Genomic DNA, 25,953 nt, shown 5'->3' on the forward strand with positions numbered 1-25,953 from the left:
ATCATTGAAATAACACCAAACAATGTTAAAAGAACGAAGAGATAAATACAATAATTTACCCATGAACCATCTCTGCAGCATGTGTGACAGGGGTGTTAATGACTGGGGACTGGGTTCTAGCAGCTGGGATGGGAGCCACCATGGTAGGCAGAACAGCCGTAGAGGTGGTCACCAAAGGTCGAGACTGTGAATAAAGACACCCTGCATAAATATCAAGAACTCAAGAAATATGTTGAAGATCTATGAACTGCATGTCATCTTTTGAAAAACCTTTTCACAACTCTGCAAAATGGCAGCATCAGGAAACAAAATGTACCCACAACGCAACAGGACCTCCATGTACATGTGTTTTTATGACTTGCAAATACATACCGTATTTTTCAGACTATAAGTCACACCTGAGTATAAGTCGCATCAGTCCAAAAATACTCCATGATGAGGAAAAAAACATAAGTCGCACTGGACTATAAGTCGCATTTATTTAGAACCAAGAGAAAACATTACCGTCTACAGCTGCGAGATGGCGCTCTGTGCTTCTCAGTGTAGACTACAGGAGCACTGAGCAGCATAAAGCGCCCTCTCACGGCTGTAGACGGTAATGTTTTCTCTTGGTTCATGTCAAATTAATTTTGATAAATAAGTCGCCTCTGACCAGGGCTTAATTTGTGCCGGAACAAGCCGGATCCGGCACCTCCAAAATCGGATCCGGCACCTCATTTTGGCGGATCCCCCTCCTCCAGGGGTGGCATTTCTGTATGGCAGATAGATATGTGCCGTGAAAAATTAACCAAAATTCATATCTCTATTATAATTCGTTTTTATTGTTTTAAATCAGAGGGTTTTACAAATATTTAACCAATGATAAGTATTTAAAAGAGCTTGTCAGTAAAACTTCATTACGCCATTGGATCCTCAAGCTCTTGCGAAACCTCGTCACTTCACCCCGCCTCCACTCAGATTGACGCACGCACACAGCCTGGAGGAGACAGATCTCCGCTTATCCGCAAAGCAAGGGCAAACAAATAACTGTTTGAATAGTAGCTATAGCATTTTCTTTACTCAAACACGATGTCTGTAAAGGCTATTGTCTGTGTGTGTTTGAAGACTGGAGAAGTAAGTTTTTTGCCATCTAGTCAATATACTTTTGTACGTTTTTGAATATCCTGTGCATAAGTGCTTTATCATTTATATCATGAGACATTGGCCAAGTTTACTAAACAACAAGAAAAACTAAGCGCCCATATAGCAACAATAAACATTATATAGCCTGTAAAAGGTGATGATAGCATAAAATGCGCTGCACTTGCCTCAGATGCAGACAAAACACAGATCTCCTCATTCGCCGGCCAAAAACCTTGTTAACTCCATTGGAGCTTGTTTTTTATATAGCCTAATGTTAATTGCACGTTTCTGATACAACACAAACACTCACGACGCAGTGTTGTTTAATTATAGATTACCCCCCTCCCCCTTTCTTTTCTTCCCCCCTGTATTTTAGTAGAGTGTGCCATGAAACAACAACCAATTATTTTTCAACAACCATCAGACATCATATTGTGTGCATTTGATTGCTTAAACTCAACAAACTATGAAAATAACTCTTATATAATAATCGCGAGTCCGCTTTATATGTGCGAGCTTTGGATGTGACTGCAAGGGCACATAGCCTAATACAGCATGTGGAGCGCCCGAGTACCAAATGGATTAAAATACTTAATATTAATACTTGTGTGCAAATTATAAATTTTTGTGACAATGCAACAATTTACCCGATTAGTCAAGTCAAGTGACAGTCCTGTCAGCTGTCCCGATCGATATGCGAGTGAGTCTTGTATTGCAGTTTGCAGCAGGTCGCTGAAGTGCAGACAAGATGCGCTGATGTGAAGCGCGCTCCGAGAGTTTATGGTTTCGAATGACTGATTGAATCTTGTTTGTGTGGATTTATTTTATTATTCAAACCTACAAGCTATGTTGAATAAATGCAGGGATTTACCTCATTATAAACTTGAAAGCTGCGAGAATTATTAAAACTACAGAAATGTAGGACCTGATTAAATATAACTATTACACAGAGATTTGAAAAATAAAATTCCACAACTTTTTAAAAACATTTTTAGGCATGGAAATTGTTTTAAAAATCGCATGGCATTTTCATGATTTTACAGTCCCTAAATGCAACTGATGTGGCTTCTTACACAGAATAAGCCTCGTAACATATTTCATAGCATTCTAAGCAGTGATAAAGGCATCGCATTATAAATATACTTTATTTCAAGGAAAATTATAATAATAATAATAACTCTATAAACCATATACGGTCATAATCATGTATTTATTAGTCACGCTGAATCAATAAAAGCAGTTCAATCTTCTGTTTATCCAGCTACCACTATAGGCATTTCCTGGGTTGTTTCTTTGAGATGTATTTGGAGTTTCAGCTCGAGAGCGCCCTCTGGCCTTTGGATGGAGATTTACTGCTGATCAAATAACAGTGCTTCACTGAAAGATAAGCATTACAATCGCAGCTTCAATCGACTCGCGATTCCGATTCCATTTCGATTTATCGTGCAACCCTATTATTTAAAATTAAATGATCAACAAATCAGTAATGTTTTGCACTGTATGTAAAATTTTTAGTTATACCAAGCTTAAAGAGTAACTAAACCCTAAACCAACTTTTTTTAGTTAATGATCTATAAGAATGGGGCTTTATTAGTGCTGTTCATTGATTTGAGTAACTTTTTTGACATTTGAGTATAAAGTGTTTTAATTCTACAATATATGGTGTAAAAACGTGTGAGTGCTGCCCTCTTCAGGTTGAACGGTGGCTACTGCAGTTGATTTTTCCTATTGGATGTTGCACTGGCAAGTGACGTAAGTGGTGGCAGATGATGTAAGCGGTTTCCAGCTCACCACGCCCCTTGGTACAAGCTACCACGCCCTTGGCAGTATAAAACCATCTTGTTCCGTCAAAATCACTGTAGTGAGTCAGGAGCTGGAATTGCGACTATTGGTAACGACCAGGATAGACTAATATAGCATCTATTAAGCATAGCATATATAGTTATTTAGATCTTCAAGTTAGCGTAGATTTATCTGTATTTAGTACAGTGGTCAGGATGGTATGGAGGTGTGTTGCTGGTTGCTACAGCACTGCTGGACTGCATAGTTTACCAGCAGACTTTAAAATTAAGCGCCAGTGGTTGCATGCATTTGGCCTGGAAGACCGCAAGTTCACGCCTAGAGCTCGAGTGTGCAAACTGCATTTTACAAGGGATTGCTTCTCCAACGCAATGGAGGTGGAAATGGGCTTCTCCACACAGCTCGCGCTGAAAAGCGACACGGTGCGGGAGGTAAGACCGCAGTTTGAGCCAGCGGCTCGAATTGATATGAACAGACACCTCGACATCCTCCACTTCAGGTAAAAGTGGGGGAGAAAAGTCCTCTATTTCAAATGATCGCTCTGTTGCAAAGCTACTTGCGTCATTACAGTCACTCTCCATTTTAGCGTCTCTGACAGCAGCTGTCAATCAATCCGTCACTGCGGGTCTCAGGTTCACGCCGCACTCGCTCAGCCCCGCCCTAGGTTCGTCCCCTCTATCTCCGCTGTGATCTGCCCACTTTTCAAATATTGTCAGTGGGTGGAGTCAGGCTCTGAGCAGGGGTTTAGTTACACTTTAAAATATTTTATGGGGCAGAAACTGTGATTATGTGATGGTATATTTCTTTCTTTTAATTATCATTATCCAGTAAATAATGAACAACTAGAAAAGTCATAGTGGCCTATGAATATCACTGTGGACAATGGAGTAGCTTTGGAGTAAAAAAGGTCACTGCTCTAAACATGACATTTACATTAAGTGTTGTTTAGATCCGAGCGGACTGTTGTGTCTAACTGTATGTGATCAGTAAGTTGTGAAGCCTCTGCACCTGAATAGGCTGATGTATAATGTGCTGCACAGCTGCAGGTTGGCTGGGGCCTGCATTTCCTCCTCCGGCTGGTCTGAGAACAGTAGGGCCTTTAGTGCTAGACATGACAGCTGCAGCAGCTGCGCCTGAAACACCAAACAGGCACAGATATTACTATTACAGTAGGCTAAAATTTGTATCAAACAAACAAACACACCAGAAAAGTCACTTTCATCATGTAATGGTGACATAGGTCATTTCTCGCATCAAACAGACATACAAAACATCCAGAAAACATTTGAAAACTATATTTGCATTTAGCTTAAATTAACTAATTTCTAGGGGTGACCCCAAATAGTCGACGATTGGATCCTTCGATTCGAGGAGCCTGATTCAACTACCAATCCAACAGTCGAATATTCGCGGGCTGTAATGATTATGCCATTTTGACTATATGTGAGCGCTCAAATGTCTGATTTCACATAGAACTTGCAGTTTTTTCACAATAAGTTAATATGCAGCCATGAATATGAATCTGAAAAGAAAGAAGCTTCAAATTAATGTTTTAAAGTTCGTGAATAAATCCAACCACCCCTATAGATTTGTTTCACTTTCCATAATCCGTGACGACAGAGGAGCCTCTTGGCGGCAGGAATTTAAAACTTTACCAAGATTCAAACTGACACAGGCAGAGATTTTTTTGAACAGGTAGGGTTCAAGTGATATAAGATGCATTTGGTTTTGAGTCAAGCGCTTCATTTTAGTAGCCTACTATGGGTGATATCTCTTCAGCGCACAGCGTGAGCAGGTCAAACTACAATGCAGAATATTAATAACTATGACTGGGACTTGGTGTGTTACAGTTCCAAAATAGGCCATTCATTGAAGATGCGCCATATAATACAGTGTGCCTTATAGTGTGGAAAATACGGTACTTCACATGGCTACATTTACATATAAATCTTAAAGCAAATTTAATTTGTGAAAAATTTACTTAATTTTTTTTATTACATAAGCAGACTACTTTTTAAAACAATTACGTATTTAAAATGGGTTCTTTAAGTATCTGAAAGTTATGGGATTTTCTTTTTTCCCCTCAGCATTATTGCCATTTGATTATTATTGCTGAGATCACAGACAGTATTTGATTATAAAAAAATCCTCAACTTAATTTTTTCCTGTGTCAATTAACCGGCAAAATACTCCAATACACGGACGAGAATCCATGAAAAGCATTATTAGATCATTTTCTTAGTCTACATGAAAACCATGATCATAATAAAGCATAGTGCTATTGTGAATTCAAAAAAGGCTGTGATTCAATCAAATAAATATATACATTGCAGGTTTCATATGCACTGTATTTATATGCGTGTAGGTTATGTGCATCTCAGAGCAGCTCCGTTCACAGTAAATTATGCTCCACACAAGCAGTTATAATTTACATACGCAGACCATCTCAAACTCCATCTTTGCACATGCTGAGAGTCTGAGTTGCTTGTTCATCTAGGAACAATGTGCATCATATTATCAGATTTATAAGGTAAATCATGTATAAACATATGCCAAATACACATCATTATCTTTCTAAATATGCTAACTGTTCATCACAACTTTAAAATAAACATTTGCATGTTTTGATTTCCACATGTTCTTGTTCAAGAAAGGACAGTGGCTGTTGCATCTGTCATAAAGAATTGGCCAAATATTAAAGATTAAGTGGACATCTGAATTAAATTTTGTTTAGTCAATATTATTCATGGAATCGATTGCTCTAGAAAGCGTAAAAAAAAAATTACATAATCTACATAAATTAGGATTATATGAAAGTGAAAAAAGTGAAAGTGATGTGACATTCAGCCAAGTATGGTGACCCATACTCAGAATTCGTGCTCTGCATTTAAAGTGAAAGTGAAAAAAAAAGTGAAAGTTAAGTGACATTCAGCCAAGTATGGTGACCCATACTCAGAATTTGTGCTCTGTATTTAACCCATCCGAAGTGCACACACTGTGAGCACACACCCGGAGCAGTGGGCAGCCATTTATGCTGCGGCGCCCGGGGAGCAGTTGGGGGTTCGATGCCTTGCTCAAGGGCACCTAAGTCGTGGTATTGAAGGTGGAGAGAGAACTGTACATGCACTCCCCCCACCCACAATTCCTGCCGGCCCGGGACTCGAACTCACAACCTTTCGATTGGGAGTCCGACTCTCTAACCATTAGGCCACGACTTCCCCTAATTTAACCATCCAAAGTGCACACACACACACAACCGGAGCAGTGGGCAGCCATTTATGCTGCGGCGCTCGGGGAGCAGTTTGGGGTTCAGTGCCTTGCTCAAGGGCACCTAAGTCGTGGTATTGCCGGCCCGAGACTCAAACCCACAATCCTAGGGTTAGGAGTCAAACTCTCTAACCACTAGGCCACAACTTCCCTAAACTTATATTGTTTTATTACATGTCTTTTTAACTGTTTTGATAAATCTGTTTTGTTTCAATAAAACCATATGATTACTTGCTTTTGATATTTTATTTAAATCAATTATTACTCATATTCATCAGAATAAACAATCGATTACTCTATTACCAAAATAACTGTAAGTGACAGCCCTACTGTAGATTTAAATTTCTGTACAGTCTAATCTCTAATTGTCATACCTTTCAAATGTCACCAAAATAAATTGTTCTTTTAACCTCAAATAAAACAACAAGTTTAATTATTCCAGCTGCTGTAAAAAGAGGCTACAAATGACCCGCTACCTTCAGCATCAAATGGTGGCAAACTCGGAAACTGACCTGAACCACTCAAATCAGAAAACATCACAAGCTTACCGTTGTGAATCGGGGTATGGTAGAGATTGAACACTGAATGGTTATGTACTTTCTCAGTAATTGATTTTGGATAATTTTTTATCAAAAAAAGTTACAGAATGCAGCTTTAAGAGTCTTCTTTTATGTTCTACATAAAAAGAAGGTACAGGTTTGGAAAAACATGAGAGGGAAGTAAATGATGGAAGTTTTTATTTTGGGTGAACTAACCTTTCATTCAATAATGTTCAGTTTGAATGAAATCACTGACCTCTGGGCAGATGGGAGGTGAAAGTATGGGGAGGAGCAGCAGATCCGATCTGTAGCGCAGATGCATTGCCCCTGAAGATCTGCACGTTAGTGGCCATTAGTTGATGGAGATTACTCTGTCCCTGGAGAAACATTATTTGTCACAAAATGTTTGTCGCAATAAGCAGACTGTGTGCAATCTAAATTTCCCTGTCTAGGAGGAGTTCATAGTTAATTGTGCCAATACCTGCTGACCGCTGATGGTTGCCACTGGTATGGAAGCTGGAGCAATGCTGCTCTCAAGGGGAACGGTGATATGTCCAGACACTTTGGCTGGAACAGGAATATGACCTTGGCTAATGGCCGGAGCAGGTGCTATAAGACGACTAGGCATAGGTGACTTCAGGGTAGCCTGGAGAATGGAGAAAAAAAAAATATAACAGGGATAGGCAACTCCGGTCCTGGAGGGCCACGAGTTTAGCTTCAACCCTCATAAAAACTCACCTGCCTGTATCTATCTAGTAATCCCGAAAACACTGATTGCCTTGTTCAGGTGTGTTTAATTAGGGTTGGAGCTAAACTAATTTGTAGGTTCAGGTATCCTAAAAGTTCAGGTGACCCTAATGCAGTGGTTATCAACATTTTTTTCCACTGGGCCGCACTATGGTCCAAGTGCAAGTCTAATTTTTGATTAGTTTTTTTCATTAAATAATAATTTAAAGCTTTCTATAGATATATTTATTAGGGATGCACGATCATGATTTTTAATGGCCGATTCCGATACCGATTTACAAGCAAACTGGCCAATTATGATACCGATTTCCAATTTTTTTATTTATCTTTAAGCAACTAACAAGAAAGAAGGATAGTGTGCATAAACAAGATGTTTGTTTGGTATTTAATAGCCCAAACTGTCTTTTGGCTATTGAAAACAATAACCGTAACCATCTGAAATTAACGGCAGTAACTGCACAGTAAGTAGCCTACATTCAATACAAACATAGATGCTACAGACATCAGCATTTAGCTTTTGTTTTTGAATTGGGTTGAAACCACATAGAACTGGCCTTAAATGAAAAGATTAACTGTAACCATGTGAAATTAATGGCAACAACTGCATAGTTCTACAATCCAAACAACACAATCAACACACATACAATAAGATGTTTCTTAATCAGCATTTGTTTTAGTTTTAAATTTTTTATTTTTATTTTTATTTTTTTAAAGGTCTTTACCAGTGAGACTACAGTAAATAAAAGTATGCTATATAAATACATTATTCCAAAATGTTAAAAACAATTAATGCTGGTGCGAATAAAACAAAGATGCAAAGAAAAAAAAAAGGTTATGATTCACATCTATATTTTTGGAACTTGTGCCAATGAAAAATAAATAACTATTGTCTCAAGTTAAAAAAATATAGATGTGAATCATTACCCTCAATTTTTTTAATTGGATGAATGAAACACTTTTTCTCAGTGTGCTACAGCAGGTGATTTTTAAATCAAATTAAGTCGATGTAATTTTAAGGTAAAATAAAAATAATCATCCTATACAGAACTGACGTTTATTTCTGACTTTTCAAACGTGTATGAAAGTTCTACTTTACAAAAAAAAAAAGCATTTGAGTTGTCACAATTTAGTCCGTTCCGTTTCTCATCCAACACGCGGGAAGTTGAACATCCCTTCACTGTCTACACGTGTGCAGGGCGTGGACAGGTACAGTACGCTCACGCAGCTTCAGTGAGCAGGAAAGGGACTCCTATTTTGTGCAGTCGGCAGTTCGCTTCCTGCTATCTGTGCCTCAGATGTAGCTCTGCACTTCCAGTGCTGAACGGCTGCTCGTGTCCTGCTCACAGATTCGAAATACTTCCTCACAAATGACATGATAGCGAATGATTACAATGTAGTAATAGTAGTGCGGGCGCACTTCCGGGAAAATCGGCCGAAAAAAACACCAAAAACCGGCCAATTGCCGATCGCGTATTTTAAGCAAAAACCGTCCGGTTCCGATTTATGGCAGGTCAACCGGATAGCATCCTTAATATTTATCATGTCTGTGAGGCATGTATTCGCAGAGTTTCGGTTCATTTTTTGTAAGCGCTCCTGTTCAAGACGGGATGGCAGAAAGCACATCTTTTTTTTTCTTTTTTTTATAGAAGGACAACATTTTGTTTATATTGTGAGTGCACACTGCATAAAAGTAGACCCTTTACAGTTACAAATGATGTTTTACTCTTACCTTTATGAGAAAAAATTATGGCATATCCACTGAAAAAAATGCAATCGATCACGCTGATTCCTGATGCTGATGTCCTGCACAGTGCACTTTAGTGCACTCTCAACACAAAATATTGGATATAGCGCACGTTTATCTAGGTTTAACGTAAAAACATTGTTATATGCTTGAACTGTTTTATATGTTTAGATTTTATTTTAGACTTGTCGTGCTGATTTGAGAAGGCTAAATTGATCAAACATATGCTATGATCAGCTCACTGTCTGCCGCTGGCCGCTTTGTCGTTACTTTAAAAAACAAAAACTTATATTTAATGACCAAAAAATGCTCCAAACGTTTTTCTAAATTAACTTAAAAAAAACTAAACGAACCAGCTGCTGATGACTATTTGAACTCAATTCTGCCAAAGTGGGCGCTTGTAAGTGTTCGTTAAATGCGTAACGTTAATTACGTGAGTACAGGACTGCTCGTGTCTTAAAATAATATATAAAAAAACTAAATCATTTTCCATAAAAACATTCACTTATATTTGTTTAGTACATTTTTTTATTAATTTAAAAACTAAAATGAATTGTAAAGCTGAAAGTTACTTTTGTTGTTGTTTTTTTTTATGTTTAAATTGTGTTCAGCATGGTGGGTCGCATTTCAATTTGTGATGGGCCGCATGCCACTGCCCTAATGGGTGACCCTAAACTAGCATTTAAAGTATCCCAAATTAAAAATAATATAGATTTTTTCTGAAAACTGTATACATTTAAATTACATAAAATCACAGGAGCAAAGAAAGTGAAATGAAATTACTTTCACTGAGCCCTCGCTGACGCCGGACTGCTGGCCCTGAAGTAGCTGTACTGATGGGGTGGCCACAGTTACAGGAGGGCTGGGCTGAATAGGCACATGCTGGGGCAAAGCAGGTGGCTGGACGAGAGCTTGGACCTGTGGGTAGGGCCTGACTACCACCGTCTCCTGCTTATCATCACGGAACGATGCAATTCCACCTGCACTGCCACTGCTGCTGCCAGGTGGAGGATCCCGAGAGTGATCCACTTCACGGCTGCTGTCCTCACTGCCCACTGCAAAACAATATTTACCACATTTTATCAGCCTTCAATATGTGATGCCCATACCTACTTGTACTTCAGTACCTAGTTGATATTAAAATTAAATGCAGGCTTAACACTAATACAACACTGTGACATTGCATCAAATTTAAAATACCTCAAAAAAAATAAAATAAAAAATAAAAAACATATGTAAAGTGACATCAGAGAAAAAATGCTGTTACAGGAAGCACATTTTCAGATTTTGAAAAAAGATAAAGAAACCATGGATTAACTTGCCCAAAATTATTGTTAAAAAGTAAAGTAAAGAGGGTCCATTTTGATTTCATGTGAACATTAAATTATGTGCAATGCTCACAGTATACACAGTAGTTTTGTGAGTGCAAACAGACAGGATGAAAAAAATATTGCATCACTGGAAAAAAAAAGACAAAAGCAAAAATAAATTGAGAAATCTTTTTTTTTTTTTACTTGTTACTAAATAAAGTCAATAATTTTGTATTCTTTAATGTGATGCAATATGCACCAGCCATCTTCTCATGCTCAAACAATGATAAAGCACTTATCAACAAAAGAGATGCTTTAAGAGCTTAATTTTTATTAATATTATTATTTCTTTTATAGCCATATTGATATAAGCTAATCAAAGTTTCGGCTGAATTGTGCCTCCTTGCAAACAAATGCCGCAAACCAGAATTTTCTAAAGTAACTGCAATTCCATGCAGAAAAAAATAAACAAATAAATTTCATGGTAAATGATGATGCTATGAATTTCAGGGGTTACTCAACAGCATTAGTTAACTGTAGTTAATTTTGCCATGTTATCAACTACTGGAACTTTGGAACAAGCCCATCTGAAGCGAAATGGTCTAGACTGGTGAGATCACACTCCTGACGTTACCTGATTGTGTGCCTAGAACGCTGCTGTCAGTAGACGTCTGGCCGGGTCCAGCTCCAGGAGGAGGCAGTGCAGCCCTGGGAAACTGCTGAGAACTCATCTTGGGTCTATTATCTGCAAGAAAAGTCCAATTCTAGTTGAACGGTTTTAATATCTTTACTTTACAAAAGTGCAAGGACAAATATCACAATTCCAAAAGAACTGGAGACCAGACTGTGCTTTAGAGGTGTGAAATCCTGCTTTCTGCAGAGTTCACTAAAGTTAACTATTCTCTTATCTGTACTTTTCAAGCAACTCCAGAGATTTAAAACACATGATTATGTTGCGTATAACTAGGGCTTGATGTAAAATGCATAATGGTGGCCCCATTCACGAGCAGGGTTTGGGACCCCAGCTCTAGAGTTCAGTCAAGCACATGTATGATAGTTAGGAGACACGGAACAGGGGAATTATTTGCAGACAAAGCACATGATCGAATAAAACCAACAACAAACATACTACGATCGCCACATTACAACAAACACGATTCGCACGACTCGATTTGCTCTTTTACCAAGTAACAGCCACCAATACTTCAAATATTCTTATTAGGCGCGATAAGCACTAACGTTAGCTGATAGCAATACCTGTCACTTTTGGTTAATTAATGTTTACTTCATGAAACGAAACCAGTTGCACGAGTAAATCTTACAAACAGCCAACAAGCCATGACAACAGAGTAACGTTAAATGTTATAACGTTAACGTTAGATCAAAACAGAGGCGTTATTGCTGGTTGACAAAAGCTATTATGAATTTGTCTATAAAGTGCAGGTTAAATACAGGAAGTATGAGGGTTCTTGCATGACAAGAATATAGAAATGTAGTACAAACACAAATAAGACCTATGAGGAAAAAAAGAAAAGAAACATTAATAACTACCGCGTCTCACTCTCTGTCTTTCAGAAGCTATTCCTACTCCATAGTGTGAAAACGGCATCAACCAAAAAGCACGAAATGGCGGACCGGCGCAATAGATTTCAAAATAAAACCCCCATACTATTTATTTCTCTGTATTTTTATGTTCTTACAAACAATATATATATATATATATATATATATATATATATATATATATATATATATATATATATATAAAATTATAAGATTTATTGATCTATTGATTAAACAGTACAATGACATCATTAATATTATCAAAAACAATAAACATTATCAAACAGACATACCTTAAATATTTTCATAGTATAACAACATTGTTCAACAATTCTCATTACAAATTTGTCAAGTTGGTACATGGTGCGCGTATCATTTTTAATGCACGTAACCCACAATCACAGCAGTTGCAGGGAACTACGACATGAGACTCTCCGAGACACTGAAAATAACAGATCATCATGCACTACTGATGACAATAATACAATACATACATATGTCTGAGATAAGTTAGTGTAAATTAATGATAAATCAATGTGCTGTTCATGCCTTTTTTATGCATGCATGCACAGAGACACTAATCAGATGCAGCAGGAGAGCTGTAGTACATCATCTCAAATATCACATACATACATCATCTCAAATATCACAGATTTGAATGTGAACAATTTAGTGACTTTGTTTAAGTACAATGATGTTTTTATCAAGAGCAATGGTAGCAAAGTAGTGCTCTTGCACAAATTGACAAGCTGATGATCACAGCTTTCTGCTTACCATATATTGGCAGATTAGTCAATGCAGAATGCACCTTAAATTCTACCCACTAAATAAAATAAAATGCAATTCATTACATTTGTACAACAATAAATAAATAAATAATTCAACATTAGATTAAGTGAATGTGTTTGTGTATACTTGAGTGTGGTTTTGGGCTTTTAACAATGCTGAAAGAGAATGAGGCTGTTCAGTATAGAAGTAAAACCTATGAGGAAATCTGAGCACTGTGTGTATCTTTTTTAATCTTTTCATTTCTATGGTAACACCTGACACATTATTATATGGCAGGTAGAAACAGAAGTCTTAAAACACAATAAGAACAAAAACTGTAGCATGTATATTGTAAACTTCTATCAATCCCAAAAAAACAACTCTGATAACTGCCTGGGAAATGTCTATTATAGCTATTCATGTAAACATAGGGTGAAATATGGGTGATTGGGACATAAGGTCAAATGGGACCGTTTAACTAAACAGAATTTATTTTCTCACAATGAGTGAAAATAAATCTTTTTTGCTGAGCCCTAGCTGTAAGACCACATAATTAAAATGGGATGCCCTCATTGGTGTGACATCATATAGTGGGCGGGGCAAGCATCAAACAAGTTGACATGAAATTGCTAATAAAGAAAATTATTCACCTTGTAATAGAGAAGCATTTTTTATGCTCTAAATCAGTGGTTCCCAAGCTTTTTATTTCTGCAAGTCCTAATCAACCACAAACATTTTGACACACTTTTTGGGGGGGCTCATTTTACAGAATAATGTAACGTCACACATCCTTTCATTATAACATTGATTCCTCCTCAAATAAGTAGTTAACATCTTCAGTATTACAGAAATCTATCATGTGTTGGGCTGATGTTTTTTATTTATGGCAATAAACCTGAAATTCAAAAACTGTCCCAATCACTTTTTTAAATTGTTTTTTTTTCTTTTGAACTCTTTTTTGATTTTTTTTATGTCTGACATTTATTGTATAATGGTAAACTGTATTTGTAATAGAATTAAAGTGCCTGTCACCTTTTACAGCACATTCTTGTACATGTTAGATGGGGCTCACTTTAGGATCTCAAATTACATGAAAAAAGAAGGAGTGAAACAAAACTCCACTTCAGTGTAACTGCATGGTCAGCATATATGAAGATGTGTCCCCTATGAGATATATATGAGAGATGAATGCTGGAGCTCTATAGTAGTCATTGCCTTTAGCGTTTCTGAAATGCTTACACTTCACATAATAGACCTGTTGTTGGCACTTGAGCTTCATTTTACCAACAATGATAGTTTCATCAAACGTTAAACGGCATGCACTAGTATACAATTTCAGGGCTTGTTTAAAAATAAATAAATGAATAATTAAAAGAAAACATACACTGGCTACGTAGTTTTCTGTAGTTTTCAACCGATTTACTTTACATTGTCCAATAAGCTTATAAGACACACATAATCTATAGCAATGCAATGGCTTTGACATCTCAGACTGACATATATAAGTAAAAATAAACTGGTATATTCTGAGTTTTGAGCCATTCGTTATTGTTTTTGAACACAATATTATTGATAACTATTGAAAAAAGGGCACTTTTGGTTAATTTTGGAAAAAGGCAGGGGCTTGAACCCCCAAAACACCTCTCTCTGCATGTGCCTGCCAACTAACAGCCCAGAGATGGGTTGGATTGACTCTCAGAACGTTTTTGAACGGTCCTATCTGTTCACACAAAAACACCACACACTAATATATGAAGTAAAACAATAATTTTGAATGAATCAGTCTGTGATCTGTTAGCCTAGTGTTATTGTGAAGTTAAAACACAATTTTAAGAGTTTATAAAATGAGTAGGTCTATGTCTGACTTTGTTTGTCTTAAAGAAAAATTGGGAACTTTTTTAAAGGGGTCATATGATGTTGCTAAAAATAACATTATTTTGAGTATTTAATGTAATGAAATGTTTTCATGCAGCACATCGTGACGCAGACATGTGAGGGCGACTTAGAATGAGCTGTTTTGGGAGGGGGGGGGGTGTAGTTGGCTCTTAACTTTTATAAAGAATATCTCTTTGGATTTGAGACTTTAGTCCTTGCAACTTTACAGATATTCTTTATGCAGCAAGAGCTTGTAACATTTCAAAGAGAAAGGAAAAATTGAAATCACATCATATGAACCATTTAACTCTCAGACAAGGCGTTATCATGCCAACAAGGTTTACCATCAAACTTTATCTAAATACCTGATTGTTCTTTCACTTTAACTATAAAATAAGACAGCTACTCTTTTCATCTTCCCTCAGTGTACTGCCTTTTAAAGCAGTGTTTAGGATTGTTTACAGTGGTAACTGGGGAAAAAGTTAAATTTCTGCTTTTCCATATGCGCCACCGGCTGTCAGACAGTGGATTTACATTTTCATTCAGACTGTCTGCCATTTTTGTTCAAACCAATGCAAAAAAATCTGAGTGAATTTTTACACACAGTTGTAAATTTTGACTGGTTGATGGAAAATAAGCTATTGTGCATTCTAAAAAATCTAAATAATTTGGATATGATATCTAGAATTATAAAGAGCGTAAAATAGGTGCAATACTAATTTTGACTAATCTCTTTACTTAAAAATTGGTTTTAAATCTGAAACGTGAGGTATATCATTTAAATATTATTATTATTATTATTATTATTATTATTATTATTATTATTTTGTCGATAACATTTTATGTTGTAGTCACCCAAACAAAATGTAATTTTTAATTTTAATTTTATTTTATTTTTCTTATAATAGGGGTTGTTAGAAAATCAGAATGTTAAAACAGGGGGCCCCTGGAAAAAAAAAAACTGTGAACCACTGCTCTCCAGCAGGTAGAGAAAGTAGTCTTGCTGAATTACATTCAATAGGGCCTCACACATTTCAAAGTATCATAACATTCTAAAACAAATGGCATCACAAAGTATTATAAATCAAATGCAAGTGGCACATATAACTTTTACTGCAGAGGTATAATGCTATTTTATAGCAGAGTAACTAAATTTAGGCCCTATTTTAGGCCCATATTTTTACTCTCAAGTCTTAAGAGATAATGCTGTCCACCAGATGGCACATCTAAACTGAATAATGAAATATTACTCAGCACTTTACATAGATCTATATACTATATTTATATATTTCACAAATGCTAAACACTCACTGAAAGACTTTTCATACTTACTCCATATAATTAATTTTATTTTTTAGTTCTTTTTTGCGTGTCATCAGTACAGCAGCAATGCAATTCCAAAAATATTTCACTTTGATTTGTGATGGAATTTTGGAGCAGACAAACAAATGCTTCAGGTTTCCTGTCTGGCCCTAGTCCAGAAAAATTCCAACAATTATTTTGAATAAAGCCACGTTAGTCATTCTCAATTCATTTCATTCCTGAAAAGAAAGGTGCAACAAAGCTGTTTGTTAATACTGACAAACAGCATCACACACTCCACCTGCTACTCTTTTGTTTGCTTTGGTTCAAATTATTCAATGTGTCTCTCATAAGGATATCACAAAATAAATAGATTAAACAACATTGGACTGTTTTTCCAAGCATTTCTTTGCAGCCAGAGTCTTTCCAGTACAACTTACAAGACTTGCAGATATTTTGTTTCTAATGAAAACTGATTTTGGCTTAAAGTATTCCAACAAAAGGCGTTATGGTGTGTCCAAACTATCAAGAGGGTTCTGTTGAACTCTTTAAAAAATACTATTTTCTGAACGGCTTAAATATAATTGCTTAATATCATTAGTCTTCATTCAGTAGACTTCAGGATACGGTATTCAAACTGCAACAGAGCAGATATGGAAAAATTTAATTTTTCTGCCAGGATATATTATCTGTTAAGTTTATGGGCCTAAAACACAACAACAGAATTTTAAATCCATAAATTGTCTTTCTAATTTTTTTTTTTTCTTACAATGTACAAAGTACACTGTTGGAAAATATACTAGGAGGGGGAGCTAACAACATATATCTTTGCTAATGAAAATTCATAGGTAAAAATAAATCTGAAACATTTGAATCAGAATGCTTAGATGTGTCACTGTTAACAGTTACTTTCTTTTGTGCAGCAATGCTCGTCTCATGCTGTAATTTGCCGATATACAGACCTGATTCCAAGAAAGTTGGGACACTTTACAAATTGCGAGTAAAAAAGTAATTGAATAATTTACAAACCTCATAAACTTATATTTTATTCACAATAGAATATAGATAACATATCAAATGTTGAAAGTGAGACATTTTGAAATGTCATGCCAAATATTGGCTCATTTTGGATTTCATGAGAGCTACACATTCCAAAAAAGTTGGGACAGGTAGCAATAAGAGGCCGGAAAAGTTAAATGTACATATAAGGAACAGCTGGAGGACCAATTCGCAACTTATTAGGTCAATTGGCGACATGATTGGGTATAAAAAGAGCCTCTCAGAGTGGCAGTGTCTCTCAGAAGTCAAGATGGGCAGAGGATCACCAATTCCCCCAATGCTGCGGTGAAAAATAGTGAAGCAATATCAGAAACGAGTTTCTCAGAGAAACAAGAGAAAGAGTTTGAAGTTATCATCATCTACAGTGCATAATATCATCCAAATATTCAGAGAATCTGGAACCATCTCTGTGTGTAATGGTCAAGGCCGGAAAACCATACTGGATGCCCGTGATCTTCTGGCCCTTAGACGGCACTGCATCACATATAGGAATGCTACTGTAATGGATATCACAACATGGCCTCAGGAATACTCCAGAAAACATTGTCAGTGAACACAATCCACCGTGCCATTCGCCGTTGCCGACTTAAACTCTATAGGTCAAAAAACATGATCATGAACATGATCCAGAAGCACAGGCATTTTCTCTGGGCCAAGGCTTATTTAAAATGAACTGTGGCAAAGTGGAAAACTGTTCTGTGGTCAGATGATTCAAAATTTGAAGTTCCTTTTGGAAAACTGGGATGCCATGTCATCCGGACTAAAGAGGACAAAGACAACCCAAGTTGTTATCAGCGCTCAGTTCAGAAGCCTGCATCTCTGATGGTATGGGGTTGCATGAGTGCGTGTGGCATGGGCAGCTTACACATCTGGAAAGGCACCATCAATGCTGAAAGGTATATCCAAGTTCTAGAACAACAAGAAGAAGGATCCGGGTACTGAAATGACCAGCCTGCAGTCCAGATCTTTCACCCATAGAAAACATTTGGCGCATCATAAAGAGGAAAATGCTACAAAGAAGACCTAAGACAGTTGAACAACTAGAAGCCTGTATTAGACAAGAATGGGACAACATTCCTATTCCTAAACTTGAGCAACTTGCCTCCTCAGTCCCCAGACGTTTGCAGACTGTAATAAAAAGAAGAGGGGATGCCACACAGTGATAAACATGGCCTTGTCCCAACTTTTTTGAGATGTGTTGATGCCATGAAATTTAAAATCAACTTAAAACTTAAAACTCAAACTTAAAATGATACATTTTCTCAGTTTAAACATTTGATATGTCATCTATGTTGTATTCTGAATAAAACATTGACATTTGAAACTTTCACATCATTGCATTCTGTTTTTATTCACAATTTGTACAGTGTACCAACTTTTTTGGAATCGGGTTTGTATTTGTGTGGGGCTGAAGCAATGCCTCATGGTATTGGCATGTTATTTTATCCTCCTTAGAAAAAGGCAATACAGTCTGCATAAGCAATTGCCCAGGACAGGGTTTAGGAGGTATAACAGACTGCTTTAGACCTAAAAAGTCTCAGTGCATGGATAACAATCCCATGGCTTTAACTTCATGTTACTAGCTCACATATGGGGAATTACATCACAGGATACCTGGGATGTTTGGCAACACTGCTGTGTTCTCATGAGTCCAAACTATTTTCCTGCATGAGAACGATGCTATTTTTGTCAGTCAAGTGAGGTGCTTCTTGCAAAAGCTCAGGCGTGTGTTGGGACTATATTTGGATCAACAGAATCTCCTCTTAATCTAAAATAAATAAATAAAAAATTGTATCGTGTCATTTAGTTATCATACAACTAACTGTATTGCAGGGAAATTATATTTCCCCCATGAATAAAGTCACCTTTACACTAAAACTGCAGCAAAATAGCATGACAAGTAAAATACTTTAGCTGGGAAAAAAAAGAATTTTCTTGTCTTCTTGCATTATTGACAATCTATTTTCCTGTTTCCAACAACCAGTATTGTATAAAGCGCTATAGAAATAAAGGTGATTTTACTTGAAAAGGGAGGTGGTGGATGCCAGATGTTTTCTTTTGCCCTACTTTTACTACTGTTATTAAGAATGAATGAATTATTATCTAATCTCCTGCTGATACTCTTGCTTAATGCCTGTCTTTTGCGCAATACTTGACTGCGTATAAAAATCCATTTAGATCCTGAACAATTAAATGTCACAAATTCTTGTGTCACTACTGAAACATTCATGACTTAATTTGCTTTATTATCAAAGGTGAAGTTAGGTTATGCATTACACATGCTACAAGCAAGAGTCAAATTATTTATTTTGTGACAGGTTTAAAACATACATAACCCTGAGACAAAAACCCGAGTATGTATGATCTTAGTAAGCAGCTTTAGTTGGGCTCCTTAAATGCCCTGTCAAGGAAAATTATATTTGTTATATCTGTCTTCCTCATCTGTTCACTCTTAGAATGTATTCAAAATCAACGTCAGAAAATGGATATCACATCCCTCTCAGTCTTTGTTTCTTTGGTTCAGAGATCTAGATAACTTTGGCAGCTGCAAAAAAAAAAAAATCAAGATTGCACATTGCTCTCATTATTTCAGTAAGAAGCAAAGCATGCTTCGGAAGAATGTGTGACCAAGTATTTTTTTTACTAAAAAAAAAGAACTTGTATAAGTTAGTTATTTACTAAATTAAGTCTCTGGTTGTCTATGGGCATTTCAGGCAGCAATTATTTTTTAAAAAGTGTGCATTTTCAGACCCCCAAAATGTAGTTGTCTAAAAAAAAAAGAAAAGCCAAAACTCATAAACAACAGTGTAAACTCAACAGTGCTGTGTAAATGTGTTAAAAAGGCCTGCCGTAGAAAATTGAAACTGCAAAGCATTTTTTTTTTTATATAAAAACATTCGTGAGTTCAATTTAAAAATCATCCATGGTGAAGAAAAAAGCAGATAAGGAATTTATGCTTATTGTCTTCTGTCGGTTTTAACCACCAGAAGCAACGGTGTATCCCCAAAATTAAGAATACCAAAATGTCAAGTACAAACAGCAGTTTAAAGGGGGAAGATGATATTTATACTTACATACATTGCCTAAATTGATTGTTGTGGGTGGTAATTCACATTTGACAGGCCCTGAAAGAAACGTTTCCACCAGCAGAGCATTCTAGATTCTTCTGTCGGGGCTTATATGAGGTAAATTTTCAACAAGACATAAATATCTGTCAATCTCCTGCCAACATGTGCATGTGCCCTCTAATGTGCATGTATCAAATGTTAAGCTGAGAGGACACTTAGAAACAGCCATATCTTCACATTTTCTCTCTATGCTGTCCTCAAACATGAGGGCGAGAGCATGTGTGTTACTAAATAAGTGACACCCTATCCATCCTCACCTGTCAGTGTGTGACTTGGATTGAGCTCTTGTGAAACAGCATAGTGAACATTCCTGTCTATGGTATGCATTACATAGCAGTGCAAGGACCTTATCTGGGTTAACACGGTATGATGTTACTGGGAAAAATCATCACATGCTGGGCAAATCAGTGCATATCTGTGAATAATCATGTTTCAGTGAAAGCATGGAATTCCAAAGAAGTTTCTGAAAAACATGAAAACATTTGAAAACCGATGACTATTTCACCAGCCACTTCATAACACACAGACATGTACGTAAATACAGGTGATGGATGCTTTGCAATGACTAATTCATATTTGCAATGCTGCAACATAGAAGCCTTGAGATTTTTGCCAGGTAATTTGAACACTTCATCAGTCTGGCATCCATCAGGCATGTCTGACCTTCCTGTGGAGCTCTTGATGTAAGTCGTTGGATGTTCTCTAGACTGTAGGCACAATAACAGATCATAATTATGCTATCTTTAGAGTAGAGTCACAGTGACAGAGATTAGAATTAGCCTCATCTGGTCTTGATTCCATCTTACATAAGGTCAGGGATCAAGAAAATAAGCTTTTTTACAATAAAAATCACATTATATTATTTGTCATTTAAGAACATGCTTTAGATAAAAAAGAAAAATATAAAATGCGTGAAAAAAGACAAATAAACTTCACATGAGTAATAAGTATATTGTGAAGAACTTCCAATTAAACTGTAATTTTAATCAAATTATGCAATATGAAAATATTTTTAAGGCGTGTATTTATTGTACATAAAAGATTAACAGTGAAATTATTACAAAAATGTTGCCATCGACGTCATTTATCATCACATTGCTTTTAACAAACAATGCAGAATTTGAGGTGTGGTGGACATGACTGTCATCGGAATTGCATTTTAAATGAAAACAAAATTTGATTTATTTGACTGTGGATAGTGCATTTTGTATTTATGTATTTTTCAATTTCATTGTTTTTGATTTTGATTTCTTTTGGGTTTAAATTTTCTAATAATGAGATCATAATAATCATAATCATAATTTGACTAATGAGTAATTTCTCTTACATCTGTTAAACCTTATATATAAAGACCTAAGCACAACTAATTGCACAGAAACTTACCTCACCCTATTACATCTTATTGAGACTCATATGATTATGCCATATGAGCTGAACATTGCATAAAACACAGTAATACACCTCAAAACAGCTGGGCGTCAGATTAAGATCCCTACAACAGGATGTTGCTCCACCTTCAGCACTCAGTTTAGATGCATCTGTCTGAAAAGACTAACCCAACTCCATAACACCACACCTTCCATTTGTGCAGCCCTTTTGTGCTGTCAGGTTAGTCAAACGTGTCTAATTGGTTTCAAGGCAAATAAAAACTATTTTGTTTGTTTGCTTTCTAATCTCTATTTCTAGGGATGAGTTTTACACTCTCTTGGTTTCAATTGTTCAGTTTAAATTATTTTACATTTTGGTAAATGGTACATTTGTGTAATTCAATACAGGTGGGCTTCAAGAAGTTGCCAAAGGTTTTCAGTAAAAAAGGAGGGTATTTTCCATCATAAGGCTAATTTATTTTTACATTTTGAGCTTTCTTCAGTGGATAATGTTAACGTTTGTGTATGAAAAATATGTGCAAAGTTACAAAACACAAATCACACTCCAAAGTGAGTTATTCGGTATATCAGTAAATGCTGTTTTTGAATGCACTCAAATGCTTTGATTATAGTCCTGAGGTTTCTTCCAGGAATGTACGCGTCAAAATATTCTGAATTTAAATAATTCCTTCCCAAAGTAGTCCCAAAAAAAACAAGATGGGGCAGAGCCTGGTTGAGTTGCGTTAGTAGTGTGTTGTTGCTATGTCCAGGAGACAAAAGATGCTTCCCAAATTGTGTACTTATGCACTATTCTATAATTTTTTTTATCCTTTTATTATTTTTTTTTTTTGTATAGTTAGTGTGAGTAGTGCGTTCACACTGAAAATTCCAAAAAGAAAAAGTGCACTTAGCCGGATGATGCTATTCAATAACCAAACAAAATGAAGTATGCTTGACATGGACTTTGTTTATGTAGCAAAGGGGGAAAGGCCGTGAGACTCCGATTACAAAATGACAAAATAGCATTATATAATATACACTACATGGTTGAGTACATAGGGCATAAGTACATAGAGCATGAGTGCACAAATTATAGTGCATCATTTGGGACACAGCTACTGTTTCACTACTGATACAGATGCAACTATTTATGTTCATAACCAACTGTGTTTACAGTATGTAAAGAACTTTTTGTATTTGCTGCATGCAGTTCATGTGTGTTCTCAGAAAAACGTGTAAGAAGTTACTTTTTAAATGCATACAAAGAAGAAACTTCTCATGATGAAGAACTGTCTCGCAAGCATGATAGACATTTTTCAAAAACAAACAGATAATGTTTGTTTGTTGTTGCTGTACAGGTAGTAGCCGAGGCACAAGCTGTACAGTGCCGGAAGCTGGTTTCAGAAATAAAAACTCCATTCATTTTCTCCACTAACTGAAAAACCTTTTAAACACAGACATGTTGTGAGCTCTGAGGTTGTTCATTGATTCTATATGCTTTTGTTGAACTCTGTTCACATTAATTTAACTCATTTTTTTTAAATAATAGTCTTTAAGAGCAGAATGTGTTGTGAAAAACTCCATTACCAATGATGCTGTAGAGGAATTTCACCAATCAGAGAGACTCTCACCAAAAAACAAAATATTTAAAACTGCTCCAGCATGGCATAATAAATTATCTGTGGGGTATTATAAGCTGAAACTTACATTTACATTTATTCATTTAGCAGACGCTTTTATCCAAAGCGACTTACAGATGAGGACAGTGGAAGCAATCAAAAGCAACAAAAAGAGCAATGATATATAAGTGCTATAACAAGTCTCATTTAGGTTAACACAGTACACGTAGCATGGGATGTTAAATAAACAAAAAACAAAAAACAACAACAGATAGAATGAAAAAAGAACAGAGCAAGCTAGTGTTAGATCTTTACACACACACACACACACACACACAAACACACACACACACACACACACACACACAATTGCAGAATAAATGAAAAGAAAATAGAATACAAAAAGATTAGAAAGGTAGTTAGATTTTTTTTAAAGAATAGAATTAGAATAGTGAGTGTTAAAATTAGAGGGAAAAATTAGAGGGAATGAAGATGGAAGAGATGTGTTTTAAGCCGATTCTTGAAGATGGCTAAGGACTCAGTTGCTCGGATTGAGTTGGGGAGGTCATTCCACCAGGAGGGAACATTTAATTTAAAAGTCCGTAAAAGTGACTTTGTGCTTCTTTGGGATGGCACAATAAAGCGACGTTCACTTGCAGAACGCAAGCTTCTAGAGGCCACATAAGTCTGAAGTAATAAATTTAGGTAAATGGGTGCAGAGCCAGTGGTAGTTTTGTAGGCAAACATTAATGCCTTGAATTTTATGCGAGCAGCTATTGGAAGCCAGTGCAAATTGATAAACAGAGGTGTGATGTGTATTCTTTTTGGCTCATTACAAATTAATCTTGCTGCCGCGTTCTGAATTAATTGTAAAGGTTTGATAGAATTGGCTGGAAGACCTGCCAAGAGGGCATTGCAATTGTCCAGCCTGGACAGAACAAGAGCTTGAACAAGGAGTTGTGCAACATGTTCCGAAAGAAAGGGCCCGATCTTATTGATGTTGAATAAAGCAAATCTGCAGGATCGGACAGTTTTTGCAATGTGGTCTGAGAAAGTCAGCTGATCATCAATCATAACTCCAAGGCTTCTAGCTGTTTTTGAAGGAGTAATGGTTGATGTGCCTAACTGGATGGTGAAATTGTGATGAAACAATGGGTTTGCTGGAATCACAAGCAGTTCTGTCTTGGCAAGGTTGAGTTGAAGGTGATGGTCCATCATCCAAGAAGAAATGTCTGTTAGACAAGCTGAGATGCGAATAGCAACCGTCAGATCATCAGGATGGAATGAGAGGTAGAGTTGAGTGTCATCAGCATAGCAGTGGTATGAAAAGCCATGTTTCTGAATGACATAACCTAATGATGCTATGTAGACAGAGAAGAGAAGTGGTCCAAGAACTGAGCCCTGAGGCACCCCAGTAGTTAGATGTTGTGACTTGGACACCTCACCTCTCCAATAAACTTTGAAGGACCTATCTGATAGGTAAGACTCAAACCATTGAAGTGTGGTTCCTGAGATGCCTTTTGCCAGTAGGGTTGATAGGAGGATCTGGTGGTTAACCGTGTCAAAAGCAGCGGACAGATCTAGCAGGATAAGTACTGAAGATTTGGATACTGCTCTTGCCAGTCTTAGAGCTACAACAACTGAGAGCAAGGCCGTCTCAGGTGAATGTCCACTTCTGAAGCCAGATTGGTTGCTGTTAAGGAGGTTGTTGTTTGTGAGAAATGTAGAGACTTGGTTGAACACAGCTCGTTCAAGTGCTTTTGCAATGAAAGGAAGAAGGAAAAAAAAAAACTTCAAAAACTTCACTGAAACTTCACAGACATGTTCTGGGGTCACCAGAGACTTATATTACGTCTTGTAAAAAGACACATAATAGACATCTGTAACCTTCTTTGGAAAGGAAACGGGGGAAAGTCAGTGAGGGAAATTTATTCCATCCACACTTCTTTTTTGGAATCTCAGTGAGTCTCTATGGAAACTGGTGGAAAACACTACATTTGACTTATTGAATAGTTCTCCTAGGTATGTGTTGTAAGATCTTTGGAACATCTGTAAAGGCCAATATTAACAATGTACTTTTCATTTGCTGAATCAGTGAAGGCATCACTGGAAAAACTATTCTAAACATTGATGGGAACCATTTATTATAGATAATCATGTAATAAGAAAACCTTTATGCATTTCATTCTTCTGTGAGACACAAAATATATTTTGAAGAATGTTGGGACATCTCTTAAAATCTATGTTCCACTGAAGGAAGTCATACAGTTTTGGAATCACATGAAGGTAAGTAAATGACAGAATGTTCATTTTTGGGCAAACTATCTCTTTAGGTATCGACTGATGCCATAAACCACATAATTCGCTATGACAACCTCTGAAGACCATCTTCAGCAGTAGGATTGCATTACAGAAGAAACTGCAGATGTCTTCAACAAGGCTTTTCACATTTTCAAATAGCAGAGGTTTCTTTAATGGACCGTTCCTGATGGTTTACCTCAAATTTGGGGAGCCTGGGAAGCCTGCTAAAACAAGTCGAGTGCCAAGAATGACATTCCTCATGGAACAGCGTGGGATACTAACAGATGTTAAAACTCTTAGTCCACCAATCTGACCTCTCACCTAGATAGAATTCCAGAAATGAACAAGACTGTACAACTGAGACAAGAACTGCTTTAAGTTACATAATGGCACAGTGGTATCAAAACAGTTTATAAGCCCAGCAATAAACAGTGATGTTTCT

At 36.6% G+C, this 25,953-nt stretch overlaps 1 protein-coding gene across 2 annotated transcripts in view; it reads right to left on the reverse strand.

Annotated features, from left to right (window-relative positions):
- Nucleotides 1-12,046, reverse strand: part of sap130a (Sin3A-associated protein a) — a 28,098-nt gene extending 16,052 nt beyond the window's left edge. For both annotated transcript variants that reach the window (XM_059560407.1, XM_059560406.1), the window contains exons 1-6: nt 11,164-12,046; nt 10,003-10,274; nt 7,210-7,374; nt 6,985-7,105; nt 3,931-4,055; nt 60-184 (exon numbers count right to left, since the gene is read on the reverse strand). In XM_059560407.1, coding sequence (XP_059416390.1) covers nt 60-184; nt 3,931-4,055; nt 6,985-7,105; nt 7,210-7,374; nt 10,003-10,274; nt 11,164-11,260 — 905 coding nt within the window. In that variant the 5' untranslated portion in view covers nt 11,261-12,046. The remainder of the gene's footprint in view (nt 1-59; nt 185-3,930; nt 4,056-6,984; nt 7,106-7,209; nt 7,375-10,002; nt 10,275-11,163) is intronic.
- Nucleotides 12,047-25,953: the final 13,907 nt, after the last annotated feature.

The sequence above is a fragment of the Carassius carassius genome, chromosome 10 (genome assembly GCF_963082965.1).
Source record: "Carassius carassius chromosome 10, fCarCar2.1, whole genome shotgun sequence".
In the NCBI taxonomy this organism is placed as follows: Eukaryota; Metazoa; Chordata; class Actinopteri; order Cypriniformes; family Cyprinidae; genus Carassius; species Carassius carassius.